We start from the raw sequence: 19,326 nt of genomic DNA on the forward strand, positions 1-19,326 counted from the left end.
CATGCCTTTTAAAAATACTTTATTGGATGAAATTGTTTCTTTCTCAAGAAAAATCTGGTGCTTTAATATATTTTATTATGCCTTTTAAAATTCTGTGTTTGATAAAAGCTTTGATATATTATAAATACCTGTAAAGAAAATAGAATTTGAAATTCTGAGAGAAAACATTTTAGTCTTTTCTTTTTCCTTTTACATTTTCACAAAACCCACACAGGCACCAAGAAAAGACTAACAATAAAAATAATTTACATCTGTACAATATACTCTGGGTTGGAAAGATTCAAGAGACAGATTTTCAGCAGGTTAGTTTTAAAGCTGGTCTCTGATGAAACTTTGGCTACAGCATGGGGACTGGGCTTAAAGCAAAGGAAGGGTCATGTATATTCCACATGGTTAACATGAGCACTGCATTCACGGACTGGACATTGTTGCTACTGCTGCTGCTACCAAAGGTGAGCAGTAATAATTTTCATCTATAGCAAGGACTAGCTGTTACTGCTGTTCATTGAAGAAAGCAGCCTCTAAGAATCTTGACACAACAATAGAGCTGGACTGATACAACAAGAGCTAGGTGAAATTTTGCAGCTGAAATTTTGTCTGGCAAAAAATGCAGATTTGGTGACACCAAAACATTTAGCAAATTTGTGTGTGTTTTATCTTAACTGTTCATATATAAAAACCAAAATTTCTGAAAATGTCAAAATATTTTCTTTGGACATTTTTTAAATGAAACATTTTGATTTTCAATTTGAAGCACCTTTTTAGTTATTTACTTATTCCTATAATATAAGAACTAGGGGCCACCAAATGAAATTAATGTGTAGCAGGTTTAAAACAAGTAAAAGGAAGTTCTTCTTCACACAACGCACAGTCAACCTGTGGAACTCCTTGCCTTAAGAGGTTGTGAAGACTAGGACTATAACAGGATTTAAAAGAGAACTAGATAAATTCATGGAGGTTAAGTCCATTAATGGCTATTAGCCAGGATGTGTAAGGAATGGTGTCCCTAGCCTCCATTTGTCAGAAGGTGGAGATGGATGGCAGGAGAGAGATCACTTGATCATCATCTATTAGGTTCACTCCCTCTGGGGCACCTGGCATTGGCCACTGTCAGTAGACAGGAGACTGGGCTAGATGGACCTTTGGTCTGACCCAGTATGGCCATTCCTATGTTATGTTCTTTTTATTTTCAAATTTCATTCACTTTTATTTTAAAAAACAACAAAAAATTCTTGAAATTGAAATGAAACATTTCCTTTTCAGTCAGACAAAATATCTGACCCAAAACAATTTTTTCTACTTTTGGATTTAATGAGAATTCTTAAAGATTTTGGTTTGAGGCCAACTGGAAAATAAAATTAAAACATTTTTGGAATTGCCAATGCACCAGAAAATCAGTTATTCATCCAGCTGTACACACATCCTAGCAGTGTTGTGTTCTTGACAGGGTAGCTCCCTGTTCTAAAAACTAAAACGCGGGTGGAAAGTATCCTGCACTTCCCCCTGCCCAGTGCTACCTTTCAAATTAGTCAAGGTAAGTTGTCTCTGAACTGCCTGTCTCTCTAAATGCTAGTTGAATTAAGGAACATCATGAGACTGCTTTTTGATTTGGACCATTTCAACATTTTGACAGTTTTCCATGCTAAAGAAAATGTTGCAAATTAGCACAGAGAGAAGAGGAGATTTAGTAACAAGAGACAGATCAAACAGGAAGTCACAACTTTGAAAAGTGGGTAGAATATGATTCTCCTTTCACTCATACTGGTGTAAAATCAGGAGAAATTCCTTATGTCAGTTGAGTTGCATTACTGTAAAGCTGGCTTCATGCAGAATTAGGCCCTACAAATGTATGCTACTGTTGGAATGAATGAGAAATCAGAGATTTTCAAAGTTGTTATAAAAGAAATCTTGCTATTTTTTATTGGTTAATTTAGCAGTCGTTACTATGAGAGTAACCAGGTTTTGTTTAAAACAACATAATTTCACAACAGCTTTGAAAGTCTGTGTCCAATCTGATGAAGTATTAGCAAAATGTTAAGCTCCTAGTTTGAGAGATACCAGCATCATTTATGAAATGGAGATACTGAAACACTGACAAGTATTTCTAAAAGCTGTTTGGAAAAAGATAGATAGATAGATAGATAGAGATGTAAATTCTAGTCAATATCAATATCAGGTATCTTTGGCATTGTAGAGAAACATTGCATTTTCCATTTCACTTACAGTCTTTGTATTACCCTGCCCAGGGTTCCCTCACTTTTTTAACTGGGTATTCAGCTGTGCGCTATTTTTTGACTCTATGAGCAACAAAACCTATACCCATCCAGGGCAATGAAACAATTTGTATAGTGGGGGTGCTGCAAGCCATTGAACAAAACTGTAAACTCTGTTTATGATGGAAGCCACTTCAAGCTAGGGGTGCTGCCACACCCCTAGCACTCCTAGTTCCAGCACCCTGGACCCATCTTGATTTCAATTCAAATAAATATATGAAACATTTCTACTCTGACATCCACTATCCCTCAGCCATTTTGTCCCAGAATTTGTCTTCCTACGTTAGATAAGGTGATCTGACTTCTCCACTCAGCCAGTCCCCTCAGTTTGAATCAGATCTTCTGGATGCAGCACTTTACTTGACAAGAGTTGCAGGGACCATTCTGAGGGACTTCTCTCCATCTCCCTCTCCCTCCTCTTTTCTTTTCTGACTCTGACCTTTCATTTTTCTCTTGTCTTTGACTGCTGCCTCCTCTTTACTCACATTCCATTTCATCCTTTTTTCCCCCTCTTATCTATTCTTTCCCTCTTTTTTCAGGCCTATACAATTTCTTCCTATCTTGGTTTTTTCTCTCTCTCTCCATTTACCCCTCATCCCTCCAAAAGATTTAAGAAATGCTGCAATCAGCCATTGGAATGCCCACATCCAGTCTTGCCGTGTTCTCTGATGATAGAAGTCCTCTCCTTAGGCCACAGTTAGATTAGGGAGAAGACAAGCCGGTCACAGACTTTTGTGCAATATTTTCAACACTGTAGTTACTGATTCTGAGCTCCTTTACACCAGTGTGACTCTGGATTAGTGTAAATCAGGAGTAACTCCCTGGTGTGTGATCAGAATCAGGTCCAATACTTTCTTCCAGCCATGGATCATAATGAATAGTTACTCTCCTGAATTCTCTTGATTTATAACTGTCTGCAAAGCTCAAACCCATTGCAAGCTTCCTCTCTGCTCTAGAACCTGCACGAGACAGAATTTGCAGCCAGCATTAAGTCTTCCCCATTAAGTATTTCCCCATTCCTTGGCAGTTCACAAAGCACTGGCAGTTCTGTTCAAAAACACTGCCTGCTAAAGGAATCAAGTGGAAAACAATAGCGAAAGGAAACAGAGTTTGAAGTGGAGCTGTAGTATTTTCAGAGGAATATAGTTGCATTTCATGCCAGAGGAAAGAAACTACCCCTTTTGGTGATAATGAAGACAAGATTTGAATAGAGCAGAGGTTCTGAAACTGTGGGTCGGGACCCCATTTTCATGGGGTCAGCACGGCTGGTGTTAGATTTGCTGGAACTTGGGGCTGAAGTTGAAGCCTGAGGGCTTCAGCCCTAGGTGTGGGGCTTAGGTTATAGGCTTCCTGCCTGGGGATGAAGTCCTTGGGCTTTGCCCCTGCCCCCGACTGGGGCAGTGGGGATCGGGCTTTGGGTTTCCCCGCCCCTCACCCACCTGGGGCAGCGGGGCTTGGATGGGCTCAGGCTTTGGTCCCCCTTCCTGGGGTCGTGTAGTAATTTTTGTTGTCAAAAGCGGGGTGTGGTGCAATGAAGTTTAAGAAGCCCTGGAATAGAGCGGTTACTGATACCCTTCAACTTAGTGCCTTGCCACTAACAAATTACACTTTCTATTTGTTTCCCACCGCTTGACATCCTGGTTAAGTATGAAGCAATCAAAGTAGTAATCACATGAGTAAAGTGTAGAATATACTTCAGAAAAGAGCAGTGGGGGTGGGGAGCATGAATATTTCCAACTCAGTGCCATACCCTATATTTTAGTTGTCTTCATTCAGAATATCAACCAAGGCTTGCAGCAGTCTATCATCTCTATGTTTGTATGGTTTGACATTGTAAAAAAGGTCAACATAGTCACTGTACAGAGTGTCCTCAGAGTCTTTTAACTGGGAGGGTTTGTTTAATTTTTCAAGGGCTTGATAGAAATGTTCATATGGAATATTTAACTTTTCATTTGGAGTCTTCTTTGGTGCTTGATTCTGGGCCATGTGCCGGCTAAAAGCACTTTGCAATAGACGAAGCATTGCCTCTGACGGGATTTTGTCTCCCATTTTATCAGTGCTACTGCTGGTACCTTCGGTGACCTTGGGTTTTGCACTCAGGTTCTCTTGCGTGGTATGATCCTAAAATACAGAACAGCATCAAAAGTGTTAGATATCAGTGAAATGCTGATTGAAGTAGGCCTTGTTATTAATAGGGATTTGTGTGTATGAATAAATGCTACTTTGATCATTTAGAAACCACTGGCACCAGGAAAGGGATTGCAAATATCTTGTGCAAAATGTTTAATATCCCGAATAAGTAACAGATCATAAAAGTGTTAATTTGGACTCTACTAGCTGGTTACCTATTCTGTGTACCTAGCTACCATCCTACATTATATAGTTATCCCTGCAGATCTTAAAAGGTGAATACAGTTGGATTGGGTGCAAACTTGGAAAGAACACCTCTCAAGAGCTAGTGCAAGAAGTGGTGACTCAGTAGGTGGCATTTTCCCCTCTCAAACAGGACTAAATCAACACTCCAAAATAGTGAATAAATTTCTGCTGGGGGTGCTGTTTCAGATGAGACATGAAAATAATGTCCAGATACATTCTGCTCAGCAACTTCCCTCTGCAGTGTCATCTGACTACAGTTTTACTTCTCTTCCCATTATACACAATGATAGAACAAGAAGCAATGGGCTTAAACTGCAGCAAGGGAGATTTAGGTGGACATTAGGAAAAAGTTCCTAACTGTCAGGGTAGTTAAACACTGGCATAGATTGCCTAGGGAAGTTGCGGATCAATAGTCAAATGCAGCTTGATTGTTTGAAGGGGTCCTTCCCAAACACATTATTCAGCTTCTTTACAGACTGAGTGGATAGTTCGTTTTGAGAACTGATAACATAAAATGATCACTAGGTCCCTCATGTCATGTATCAAAGCACCAGATAAATGAAATAGTCCATTGTTGGTACAGATCACATCACAATACTCACATAGCTCACAAATGAACAGGGCTGGGTGAAATGAATAGAGAGACAGGTACATTCAAAAAAGCAAAACCACCATTTTTTCTAAATTGTTTTAAGAATTAAAAGTAAAATGTGTAGGAAACACCACAAAGTGACTGATACCTCTACAAAGTCTGCCATCTTCTCCACTCCTCTTCTGTCATTTTGCACAGCATTGTAGGATGTGTATACACGAGGCTGCTTCATGTGCTCAGGTTGAGTAGAAGTGCCATGCAAAATCAATTTCCAGTTCACAATTCTTCCTTCATTCTGCATTCTCCTAGACTAAAGGACAAGCATGAGTATTGTATTAGCATAGACTCAGGGGATGAGAGAGAAGAGAGAGGACGGCTGATGTCAACATAGACAGGAGTCACACGAATTGTTTATAGTACTTTTTAAATGTAAATTTAGATGCTGATTTACAAGCACTGAAATATACCGCTGATATGATACATAATGTCTGATGCATAGCAGAAGGTGAGAATGAGTCCAGTGATTCTAAACTTTCCCAAACATGCCAAAAGTACATGTATGTTTTTAATAAGTATCATTATCATTAGTTCAGTCATTACAGTGGAAATATAGTACAGAATGCCAAAAATTACTAAAGCAGATATTTCATATTGTTAGTACTTGTTCTCTGAGCCACTGCACAGCGATTTCTGCACTGTGAGCAATAGATTTTTAATAGTGTTGTACAGTAGTAACACTGCTCACTACTGTAAGCAATAGGATTTAGGACCATGACTGTGTAATACAGTAATTTTAAAATCTGATAAGGGAAAAGTCAAATATGGAATTTTCTGGAACATATTTTCAACAAACATCATCTTCAGAGTTCTTGCTCAATTGTCTACCTGAACTAAGACAGCTGTTGAAGATCCACCTATTCTAATAAAACCCTACATTACTAGCCTTGAGATTTAAAGGCTGTGAAGACTATTTAAAATTAGCAGTAAATCTAAGTGAGGATTTCATTAGGTAGTTATATAGTGTGGTCAGTAGTGTGAGTAACTGTTTCTGGAATAACAAAAAGTGCCAGAAGCTGAAGAAATGGTGCATTGTTTTTCAGGGAGAAGGCGGGATTTGTTTGAGAGTTCAGGTATCTCGTATTTGAAGATGGAACATGACTATCCATCTAACTAAAACCAAAATGCTCTTCTTATATACATTCCAAGAAATATTATGCCTTGTTACAATGAGCTATTGATTAGGGCACCTCTAACCACGGGATTATCTGACAATCCTACAAATCCTACAGGTAGTATTAACACTACTCCAGAGCTCCCTGTGGAGAATAATGTTTGTTTCTGCTGCCTTCTCCACCTGCCATGTGCTTGGCATTACTCTGCTGCTTACAAGTTCCTCTCATTCCACAATGTACCGTTTATTTCTCTACATGGTGATCCTCCAGTTAAAGATGTGCCCCAGAGAAATACAGAATCAGTGTTCCTTTTCCAGGACTAAGGTCTAAAGGATAGATCCTGAAAGGTGCTGAGCACCTTCAACTCCCACTGATTTCTATAGAGACCAAAGGGGTTGGATACCCTCATATGTCTCATAGGAGGCACTCAGCACCTGATAGGATCTGCCCTTAGTGACAAGCTTATTACCAAACTACTTCAGTGAAATTCTTGAGAGGTGAGTGAGCTTGGATTGATTGCTTTCCCTTTGAAGAGAACGATTTCTCAGTCATCTACCCAGCAGGTTTCTTCTCCAGCCTCTCACTGTTGTAATGGAATCCATATTCCCATATGGTTTAGTAAACATTTATTATATATCTCTAGATTTCTTGGCTATAATCCTTGTAGACCATTCATTACTTTGAGAGAGAATATAGGGGAAGATATACATCAGAATTGCTCTCTCAGGTCACCAGGAATTAATAGACTCACAAGCTTTTGAGTCAATGAAAATTATGTGCATATACCAAGAAGAGACTAGACCTCTTCTTGTGCTTTACTCCCCAGGAAATCAATTTGCAAGTAAGCCATTACATATTCCATTTCAAAACCACACAAAAATTGCATTAAATGGTTATTCTTCAGCCATGTGAGGAGTATGTACAGCATGGTAAATTATTAAAAGCTAAATTTGGCTGATAGTTGCACTTCCATGAAGTTACCCTGGTTTTACACAGCTGAATTTGGCCCTATCTGTTGAATTTCTATCTCTTTAGCCTGTCCTTTTCCACTTTTTATCCAGGTGCATGTTTTGTTTTGTTTTTAAATAAATCAGTTTTTCACTGAACAAACTCCAGCTGTTCTCCATCCTGGAGGATGTTAGTGATCCATGGGTCTATGTCACCAACTCATCTACTTGGTTAATTAGCACGCACACATACTTACCACATCAGTAATTCTCAAAGTCCAAGTGCCTTTTGGATTCTCTCCCCATGTGTGAACAGACATGAAGTCCCAGTTTTTAAAGCCATTGGGAGACTTATCTCTCTCTCTTTCAGCCAGTAAGACAGTGTTGGTGCCTATATTAGTGCAACAAACAAACATTAATGGAATTAGCAAGCATCCATTGATTTTGTTGAATTACAGCTCCTGTAAATCCTCCCCTTGTATCTGCTCTCCATTCATCACCTTTTAGAGATTTTTGCCTATCGTCAAGAACTGCCCACCTTGTTAAACAATACCCATGCTTGCTTTAAGACTGAATAGACCATTTGACTGTTGATCCAAGGCTCTCTTATCTTTCATACTATCAAACCACCAATTGCACTCTACTATCACCTGGAGCAGTTACACTTGTTTTTAGTTTGATTATGGGATGAGACAATGTTACTTCTGGATATTAGCTGTTAAACTAATTTCAAAGCAGGATTTACTATGGAGGATTGCAGTAAATCCAGGAGATGTAATGGAGTATCAGAATCACACCAGCAAGGATCTCACACCCTAACAGACAGTAACATACACCCACAAGGGAAGAGCTTGCAGGAATTAGGAAGGCAATGTCATGCTTTCCTACCTTATGAAGTCATTCAGTAATAAAAAACAGAACTGAGGAAAGCTTTCCCCACTTTAACCTCTGCAGATTAAATTCTGCTCACAAAGTTTGCATAGGGGTAAATGAGAGCAAAATTTACCACTGTGTATTCAATGAGCATGGGGTGTATCTTAGCCCATGTCTACACTAAGGGCACTACAGCAGCACGACCACGGTACTACAGCCATACTGCTGTAGTGCTGAAGTGTAGGCACCTCCTACAATGACAGAAGGGGGGTTTTCAATGTAGCTAATCCACCTTTCCAAATGGCGGTAGCTAGGTCAACAGAAGAATTCTTCTGTTGCCCTAGCCATGTCTAGCACACGAGTTAGGTTGACAGAATGCATTTTTCACATCCCTGAGTGCTGTAGCTCTGTTGACCTGACTTTTAAGTGTATACTAGCCTCATACTCAGGCCAAGTCTACACTACGGGGACGTTAGTGGCACAGCTATGGTGCCGTAGCTATGCTGGCGTAACCCATAGTGCAGGCACAGCCTACAGTGATGGAAGGCGGTTTTCTATTGCTGTAGGAACACCACTTCCCTGATCAATGGTGGCTAGGTTGAACAGAAGCATCTTCCATCAACCTAGCTGAATCTGAACCAGGGATTAAGTTGGTGTAAGCTGTAGCTATGCCATGTAGGGGGTGGTTTTTTCATACCCTTGAGCAAAGTAGCTATGTGAACCTAAATTTTATGTATAGGCCAGGACCGGCTTACATTGTAACACCATGGTGACGAGCTCTAACAAGGAAAAGGCATTTTCACTATAGTACTGGCCTGAGTAAAAGCCACTACTTGCATCTTGCTTGCAACACTCCTGCTAATACATCCCAGAATGATGTTCGCTTTTATTGCAACAGTGTTACACTGCTGACTCATATTTAGCTTGCTATCCAGTATGACCCACAGATCTCTTTCTGCAGTACTCCATCCTAGGCAATCATTTCCCAATTTGTATCTGTGCAACTGATTGTTCCTTCCTAAGTGGAGTATTTTGCATTTGTCCTTATTGAATTTCATCCTATTTACTTCAGACCATTTCTCCAGTTTGTCCAGATCATTTTGGATTTTAATCCTATCCTCCAAAGTTCTTGCAACCCCTCCCTGTTTGGTATCTTCTAAAAACTTTATAAGTGTACTCTGTATACCATTTATCTAAATCATTGATGAAGAATAGAACAAAACCAGATCCAGAACAGATCCCCACGGGACCCCACTTGATATGCCCTTCCAGGTTGACTATGAAGATAACTATTCTCTGGGAACGTTTTTCCTACCTGTTATGCATCCACCTTATAGTAGCTCCATCTAGGTTGTATCTTCTTAGTTTCTACCTATCTATTCCCAGACAAAATCTAACTAAGATGGAGTCAATGTTGAGAGTATGGCTCAGTAATTTAGAGTAAAATATGTTTCAAGGATGTTGCAATTATCCTCAAAACAGACATTGTAAACCCAGGAAATTCAGAGTTAAGGTTATACTTGAAAGAAATCCAAACAAGTTAAGGGTACAAATGCACAACCCAAAGAACCCTAACTCTGCCTTCTAGTGACACCATGCCATGAGTATATGTTTAGGATTAATGCAGTTTAGTGTTTGTGTTCCCAGATCAGATAACACTGATCTCAAAGACCATATTAAATTGCTACCCCTCAACCCTGTGTCAATACAGGATGATGTTAAGATTACTTGTTTTATAGTTTAAGGCAACCATTACTACAATATCTAGGTGCCTGATACAAACATAATGCCTCCATTCAGGCGATGCATTTGCTCACCCCCATCCCAGAGCTCCGTTGACTCACTGAGTCATTGTCTGGCCCCTATAAAGCATAAACTACAAGCTGGTGTCCTACAGAAACCCCCAATATGGGCTACACACCCTCAGCACTGGAACACTATACCCAGAAGTCTTGTCTCTGGAATATGGGACATCAGAAAATGATGCCTCAAAACTAACCAATCACTGTTTCCAACCCTGCAGTATCATTTTCATTTACGGTTGCTACCTCTGAGATACAAAAAATGGGACATCTGGAGTGATTCTGAGCCTGTAAAGGTGAAGAGCTGACAGTGTCTACTGAGCATCCTTACAGAATTCGCAGGACAGCGAATACCTCACAAAAGGAACAATCCTCAGAAAACCTGGATGTGTGCAAACCTACTTTTAGTATCATTTCAGTTATCATTTTGAGGCCTTTGCTTTCAAGAATAACTTAAAAGACACGGAGGTAGATAGTGAGGCATAGGCAGCCAAATCCCTGCCTTCACCACGTTTCCTCCACGAGTAGCATTGAGGATCTGGACCTTTAAGGGCTGAGCTTCCCGGACAGAGTCTGGGCAACGTGCTTTGAAGCTCCTGCTGTTGTGCGCATCCAGTTGGAACTGGACATAGAATAAAGCAGAGATTTTGCAAGCACGTGAAGCACTGAGAGATCACTGAGCACCACACCAAGCATGTACCTTTTGGAAGTAATTACTTTTCCTATTCACCCATTTCTAACACAGGGCGATTAAGTGATTCTTACATAAAGATTAATAAGATCAATGTCTTACACTGCAACAGCAGAAACTAATCATTTCTTTGAACACATTTGTTTGCCTCTTGTACCTGATGGGGAAGTGAGGGTGACGTGAAGATCACCTCTGCGGGAATATTCAATTGTTGCTTCAAACTGCACATGCTCCAGAGATGTAATAGAATTTTCTTGCCCTTCACAAGCCTTTGTTGGAATTTCAATAGTTACTTCTCCGTTTGCTCTTAATAACCTAGCAAAGATACAGGGATTATTTGGTTACATACTAGCTTATTACACAAAGTCCAATGGATGCATTTTACATTTGTATCATGAACGATCAGACTGGGGGAAGATGTACTGCACTCCTTGCTCATCCCAAACGGCCAGTGGAACCTCCAGGAGCTCTGAGTGCACACGAAATACAGAAATCAGCCAAACTGTTTAAACCGACCGGGCCTGATTTCTTCCACACACTACAGAAGCAAGCAAGTTGGATAATCAATATATTCTTTCAAGGCTTAATGTCTACATTGCTCTCCAAGAGACTCCTAAAAGACATTCTCTTTAAAATTACAGCATCACACGAGTGTATCAGATGTACATGTTGTTTACCTCAGTAAAATCACCAGCAGGAATATTATTACATAGTTAAAATGGCTGGAAAAAGCTGCAGCAGCTGTAGCCCTCTGAATCATTCCTAGAATAGAGCCTACACCTTCCCAACATTTTCAAAGCATTGTGCATGGTTTTCTCTGTACAATTCTCATTAACTTTAATGAGACTCTGGTGCTTGAATCCCTCCCTACACAATGCATTAAAAATGTAGGAGCTTGTGAGCTTTGTTTTTGTAATGTAACATAAAAGGATTGCAGTAATAATACCTAACTAATAAGGTTCATGTACATCAGCGCTCTGTATTAAAATCAAAACACAAAGGAAAAAAGATCAGACTGGGAAAAAAAAAGGCAAGAGAGTTTTAAAAAAGCACTATAATAAAAATAACATAAATAAACAGGTTACCAAGAAGTGAAACACCACATAGCTGTATATATTTCTACTTGGTGCACTTAGATGATGTCATTTAAACATTTATTATAACTATCTTTATTCCAGACAACAAAGCCATAAATTAACATGTGAAAACCAAAAAGAAGAGAGTCTCAAGGTCCTTATTGATTAAACAAGTTAATTATCGAGAGAGTCGTTGTGGCTTGCCTGTATTAATACTGAGTCTATGTGCAATGTATAGGAAATATTTGCAGGTATGATATATGAGGTTTTATCAGAGTGCATTTGGGATGGTTTTGTACATAGGAACGGCAGGATAAGTGTGAGTTATGCAGATCACCCCACAAGTGCTGCTGATACAACCTTTACTGTCAGGTATGAGCTATATGTCACGTGTTACAGAAAAAAATATTTTAGGAACAATTTAGAAAAAACAAATTAAACTATATCAGGGCTATTTCTTGTATTTCTTCATCTTAACTGGTTGGATTTAGCATAACAATGCTAATAGTCCTGCAGTGTCATCCATCCAGATGCCGGTTACACATGCAGGCAGAATATTCATTCTGTACTGGATCATGGATCTTAGTATTTTGCAGCAGTCTTACAATGGACTCCATGAAACAAAGAGATGGGGAATTACTCACTCAACTCCCTGGATTTGTGAGAAATAGAGCTAGGCAAAACCAAAGAAACTGAAATTAAATATCTCAATCTCATTTATACCTATTGGACAAATTTGTGCAAGATACTACCTTCCTGCCTTATATGAGAGAGAGATAAATTGATATGAGGTATTAATTTCAATGCAAATTCTTACCTAGGTTCAAAGCTGTTGTCCTTGACTATACACTCTTTCTTTTCAGGTACTCCTTTCCAGGTTTTAGGATCAGTTAAATCCACCAGTGCCTTGGCATTAAGTAATCCAAATCCAAATCTGCTATTCACCATTAACCCTGCTCCATTCTTCTTCCATCCAGGATTGTTGGCCAATGGGTCATATTCTGAAGTCCAGACTACCAAATGCTGCATATCCCTCCAGGTTAGATTAGGGCTGTTTAAAAAAGTCTGGTTAATTCCTACAAAACTGTCAGTCAGCTTTCTCTAATGGTATAATTTTACTCTACACGCACAAAGATGTTGAAAAAGCAATCTTTTTCTGTTAGGTGCTTATATGCACCCTTGCCCCATTACTGTAGTATCTGACAGCCCCACATACAATGTATTTACCCCAAGAAAATATGGAAGTACTGTTATGGCCATTATACAGATGGGGAACTGAGGCAAAGAGAGACTAAGGGACAGATTTTAAAACATATTTAGGGACCTGAGTACTTTTAAAAATCTGGCCCTACATGACGTGCCTAAAGTAAGCCTCTCGTGAAGCAGGGAATTGAACACAGATCTTCCAAGTGCCCTAAACATTGGACCATCCCTTCCCCACTCACAGTGCATTTCTTCTCTGAAAAAGGATTTTGTGAAAATGCTGTTGTGAGGTTACATGATTTTTCGAAGACATTTTTTCTAACTATCAGACCTGTAAACTCAGCATTGTTCTCTGAGCCCCGATCTACACTACAACATTACTTTGGTATAACTACATCATTCAAGGGTGTGAATAACTCACACCCCCTGTACAACAGTTATACCACCCTAAGCACTGGTGTAGACAGCGCTATGTCAGTGGGAGAGCTTTTCCCACCAACATAGATACTGCCTCTTGTGGAAGTGGACTTCCCACTTCTCATTAAGATGGGAGTGCTTTCTCCCATCAACGTAGAGTCTTCACTGGAAGCACTGCAGCTGCATCGGTGCAGACACACCACTGTAAATTTGTTTTGTAGACCTGCCTAAAGACTCAGTCTTGGACACTTTCCAGTTCATGTATCATCACTAACACTACGGGTTCTGCAGACTGAATTAGCACCTCATTTAAACCTGGGCAACCCTATTGTCTTCAGATTAGGTGCTCACTGACACGTGTGAAATCCCATTGCCTTCACAGGTAACTGACTGGAATTTAAGCTATGTCTACACTGCCTTGAGTTTGGACTAAGGGAGTGTGAATGCAGTGCGTACCAAAGTGCTGCACTGTAACGCCTTGTGATGGGGCGGCTGCCCCTCACCGGCAGAAAAGGGGTTAAAAGCAGCCATAGGGAGGCTGTGCCAGAGGCAGTCAATCAGAGAAGGGCTAAAAGGAGAGCCAATCAGGGCCGAGCAGGCCCATATAAAAAGGGAGCTGCAGGGTAAAGGAGGGCAGTCTCTGCTGGGAGCCCAGGGAAGAAGGACTGTGTCCCTGGAGGGCTGAGAGAACTGCCAGCACTCTGGACAGAGCAGTGCTGCTAGCAGGAACCAGAAGAGTGAGAGGCACTCCTTGATGGCTGCTGGGATTTGCTGGCAGAGGCCCTGAGGCAAGGGCAAAGAGGATGGTGAGGCCATGAGGAAATGACCAGACAATTCATTGCAGTAGCCACTAGGGGAAGTGGCTGAACAGAGGACTGCAGGTCCCCCAGAAGGGGGGAGCACAGTGTGTGGCATGGCTGGAGGGCTGTGTCACTGAAGAGGGTGTGTGGTCCTTGGAGAGATGTGGGCCCTAGAGCAGGAATGATGATGGCAAGGCACCACCTGAAGAGGGCACACTAACACCCATAGCTAATTCCCAAGACAGCCAGCAGAAGATGCCAGAGTGGTAAGCGCACCCTGTTACTCTCCCCATGTGATGCCACGGTCATGAACTAAATGATTCTTAGTTCTCATTAATGTACTCCTGTTTGAAGAAGGTGATGGCATTGAGAAGTAGGAACCTTTTAGTTTGTGCCTGCAGCTTCCATATGGGGGAGTTATCACTCTGCACTTTAGTGTGCAAGGCTATTCATACCTCCACAGTCCAAACTGCAGGGCAGTGTAGATAAGCTCTCAGTAAACAGACTGTTGCTGATGCCCAGAATGAAACAGAATACCCAGGATGACCCTATCTTCTCTATGTTGATTTGCCTGGCTAGCAGGGCTTAAAAGGACTACTAACTTATCTTTATCACTAAAGTTAGTAGGCCTAACTCTGACAGGAAGCGTACCAGTTGAGTGAGATTGTGCCATTTTTGTACAGTCACAGTATGAGTGGACTACATAAGTAGAGAGTTTAGGAAGTCTTACTTTGCTTCAAGAGCTAGAGCAAAAATCCCTGCTGCCAATGGAGCAGATGCAGAGGTCCCAGTGTGAGTCTCAGTACATTCGTTGTGAAGATCAGCACTTGTCTGAAAGAAAACACGACTAAAATGAACATGAGAAGCTGAATAAGCATTATTGTTTATATGTTTGGATATATAGTTATGCATCCTTTACCCAGTGTACCTTAATTCACCGTAGAAAAACTTCCCCCCAGTGAACAAAATAATGGACGCTTAAATCTGATGATAATTCAATCTACCCTTCCAACCATAAAAGCAGCAAAGAATCCTGTGGCACCTTATAGACTAACAGACGTTTTGGAGCATGAGCTTTCGTGGGTGAATACCCACTTCCTCAGATGCATGTAATGGAAATATCCAGGGGCAGGTATATATATGTGTGCTAGCAAGCAAGCTAGAGATAACGAGGTCAGTTCAATCAGGGAGGATGAGGCCCTGTTCTAGCAGTTGAGGTGTGAAAACCAAGAGAGGAGAAACTGGTTCTGTAATTGGCAAGCCATTCACAGTCTTTGTTCAATCCTGAGCTGATGGTGTCAAATTTGCAGATGAACTGAAGCTCAGCAGTTTCTCTTTGAAGTCTGGTCCTGAAGTCTTTTTTGCTGCAGGATGGCCACCTTAAGGTCTGCTATAGTGTGGCCAGGGAGGTTGAAGTGCTCTCCTACAGGTTTTGATTGAACTGACCTCGTTATCTCTAGCTTGCTTGCTAGCACACATATATATACCTGCCCCTGGATATTTCCATTACATGCATCTGAGGAAGTGGGTATTCACCCACGAAAGCTCATGCTCCAAAACGTCTGTTAGTCTATAAGGTGCCACAGGATTCTTTGCTGCTTTTACAGATCCAGACTAACACGGCTACCCTCTGATACCTTCCAACTATATCTATTTCAACTATAATTTTTGTATCAAAATGCCTTGTATTGGAACAAAGTACTCCCACATTGAATATCTTGCCTGATTCTGAGATCTGAGAGATATAAAAATAAGTGATTCAGACTCATCTGTGAATCATAAAACCCCATCATTGTGTTTGGTCTAGAACATTTAAAATTACTGCTTGCTTAAAAATTACTCACAGGCTTAGTAGTAGCGCTCTGCTTTCTCTTCAGCAGAAGCACTGTAATTTGTAAATGAAACATACATTTTATTTGAAAATGAAGTACCTAATTTCTCTGCCCATGTGCCTGCAATATATGAAAGTGGGTATGCTGAGAGCTTTACATCTCAGCTACAGAGAAGCCACTTTGGAAGGGCATTCTTTTGACCTACTGAAATGAAAAGTTATTTTAACCTCCACCTATGCAGTACACTGTAAGATTATCATCCACCAGATCAGAGCTGTTATAGTTACTTAAATGCTACTTTATCACATGTAATCTCTTTATGTCAGGGACTATATACATATATACACGCACACTGTTAGGTGCTGAACATATATAGCACCTAACACAATCGGATCCTGAGCCCTGACTGAGGCTTCTATCTGTTACCACAATAAAAAAAAAAATGAAGGCAACATAGAGCCCAATTCTGCCTCCTGCTGAGCATCATTTGCAAGGTGCTGAGCAGTTCTGCTCCTACTATAGTCAGTGAGAGTGGAAAGTGCTCAGAGCCACACCAAAGGGGCTGAACATCTAGCACAGGGGTAGGCAACCTATGGCACGTGTGCCGAAGGTGGCACATGAGCTGATTTTCAGTGGCACTCCACTGCCTGGGTCCTGGCCACTGGTTGGGGGGGCTCTGCATTTTAATGTAATGTTAAACAAAACTTCTTAAACATTGTAAAAAACTTATTTACTTTACATACAACAATAGTTTAGTTATATATTATAGACTTGTAGAAAGAGACATTCTAACATTTTTAGAAGGTATTACTAGCACACGAAACCTTAAATTAGAGTGAATAAATGAAGACTGGGCACACCACTTCTGAAAGGTTGCCAACCCCTGATCTAGCACAATCAATCTCAGAGTTTGGAAAATTAGAGTTAGTTGGAAAACCACATTTTTATTCCCATAAGAAATTTTGAACAAAATCTTTTTTCTTTTACTGTACAAAGTTTCAAACTGCTTCAAAGTGATCATTTTTGTTCCAAATTGACATCCTGACTTTAAAACAAAAACCTGAACTAATTTACTTACATTTCAATATTAAAAAAAGAGACCCAATGCCCGAGGTACTCGAACTCATCATTAAATATCAACAGCATTACAATAATAATTTCAACTTAACCAGCCAGGCACCTATAAAACTCCTTTCCATCCCTTTCATTGTTCTAGGAAACAAACCCTCAGGCCTCTTAGAAAACTCTCACCAACAGATGTCTTTTTCAATGTCCCCTGAAGGGCATTAAATTCTGGCTATTTCAGACAAAGGATGAGACAGGAAGCAAGTTCCAGAGTCCTAGAGTCCTCACAGAGAATGCCCTGCCAGCTGCCTCCTATCTTGGATTATGAGGGGGATACAGCTGAGGCACCCCTGCTGACTCAACTGTGCCATGAAATGACATTTTAAGTTGGACCAAAATGAACATTTTCCTTCCATTTTGAAGTGTCAATTAGAAGTAAAAATTTTCACTTTGAAATTGCTCCCGGGAAAACCAAAATTTCCCATCAGATTTGACATTTTCCCACTAGAAATTTAGATTTTGACTAAGCTACATTTTGGGGTAGAAAATTTTTCAACTCAAAAAATGTCAATCATTCTAATGCTGATGATAGGCACTTAGGCCAAATGATTGTTAATCACAGGCAGTGGAAATTCTTAGAGATTTCCTAACACTTGGAGATTAAAAAAGAACAAAACAAAACACTGAATCTAGGGTTAGATTTAAATTCCTGTTCTGGTCTCAAAGGACACATACCTGAAAATACAATGATCCTCTTACTAGCAGGGAATGTAACATTCTGAAGCACATTTATATTTGTGTTAAAAGGTCAAGGTCCCAACTAGAAATGGACTTGAATTATGATAAGCAGATCTGAACCTGAACTTCCCCAGATTTTCAGGCCTTTGGGTCTTGTGTTGGGGTTTGGATCTGTCTATATTCCTAACATGTAATCACCCCTGATGTCATATGTTTTAATTCTGAAGAGCATATATTCTTCCAGCTGAAGTCAGCATGAATTTACACTTGGGAATTTTCCTTCCTTTTTCTGATGGTATGAACCCTCCATAGTTTTGTATTTTATGATTCACCAGCTTTGCGTCAGACCCCACCAACTTTTTTTAGACTCTCCCAACACAAGGATAGATGAGGTGTGGTTCTGAATATCTTCCCTTTTGCTGGATATCATCTCAAACCTCTATCACATTTAAATAGCATAACATTTCAGAGATCAACTGTAATGAAATGATGGTACTATGTAATTATTGCTTTAAAATTAAGGGACGTTAAAGGGTTGCAACCATTTTTTTCAAAGTGCTAATTCTCCAGGGTTCCAGCATGATAGTATTAGGCATACAAAACATAAGTAAATGAAGCACTTAAAAGTCAGGCCTTTAAAAGTGGTTTCTGCTTTGTCGTTTTCATATATAAAACAATTCTACATGTGTTCCTCAAGCATGTTTATTAAATCTGGTAAAAACAACCTACAATTCTCTGGTCAGTATAATCCCCACTGCTGTATGCTGTGGCCAGTGTTGAGGAACACTTCTCTGCATACCAGGGAGAAAGACCTTGTTGAGAAGCACTGCTGATGGATATAGTGTAGATACTATCTGTGTAACCATCACAGTCACAATTATCACCCTGACGACCACCATTCCCAGAAGCCCATACAAAAATGGAACCTTTTCCATTTCGGCCCTAAGGAAAAGAAAGGGATGATTATCATAAGGAAGAAAGTCTACAGTCTCTTTAGTACATTCACACCAAAAATCCACATAATTAAATGATCTGCAGACAATAAAGAATAATTGTTCATATAAATCATAGAAAGTTAGAGGTAGAAAAGACCTATTATATGTTCCAGTCTATCTCCCTGCCAGTGAAGGATTGCTCTCTATAGTACATCATCTTGTGATTGGTCCAGTCTACTTTTAAATGTCACAATTAATGGGGCATCTACCACGTCCACTGGAAATACGTTTTGGATGCAAATCAGCAGACTGTGATCAATAGATGTGGTTTTTCCTATGAACACATTTGGTACTGAGTGTGTTTACGAAAAGCAGAAATATTTTTTTCAGTAAATGGAACTTCATTATGAGTTAATTTCATGTGCATTTGTTGTGATCACAGTAATATTGATAAGCGGTATGTCTGATGTGTGAGATGACATTTCCATCCAACTCCCTTTGTAATTATGCCCTTTACAGTTTGGCATTTACTTG

At 40.1% G+C, this 19,326-nt stretch overlaps 1 protein-coding gene across 1 annotated transcript in view; it reads right to left on the minus strand.

Moving 5' to 3' along the window:
• Positions 1-3,284: 3,284 nt before the first annotated feature.
• PCSK1 (proprotein convertase subtilisin/kexin type 1) overlaps positions 3,285-19,326 on the minus strand; it is a 52,107-nt gene continuing 36,065 nt past the window's right edge. Inside the window, exons 9-15 of the mRNA XM_050945750.1 lie at positions 18,587-18,799; positions 14,953-15,053; positions 12,620-12,853; positions 10,884-11,041; positions 7,618-7,751; positions 5,390-5,551; positions 3,285-4,394 (exon numbers count right to left, since the gene is read on the minus strand). Coding sequence (XP_050801707.1) covers positions 4,032-4,394; positions 5,390-5,551; positions 7,618-7,751; positions 10,884-11,041; positions 12,620-12,853; positions 14,953-15,053; positions 18,587-18,799 — 1,365 coding nt within the window. The 3' untranslated portion in view covers positions 3,285-4,031. The remainder of the gene's footprint in view (positions 4,395-5,389; positions 5,552-7,617; positions 7,752-10,883; positions 11,042-12,619; positions 12,854-14,952; positions 15,054-18,586; positions 18,800-19,326) is intronic.

Source organism: Gopherus flavomarginatus, chromosome 3 (genome assembly GCF_025201925.1).
Source record: "Gopherus flavomarginatus isolate rGopFla2 chromosome 3, rGopFla2.mat.asm, whole genome shotgun sequence".
NCBI classification, from domain to species: Eukaryota; Metazoa; Chordata; order Testudines; family Testudinidae; genus Gopherus; species Gopherus flavomarginatus.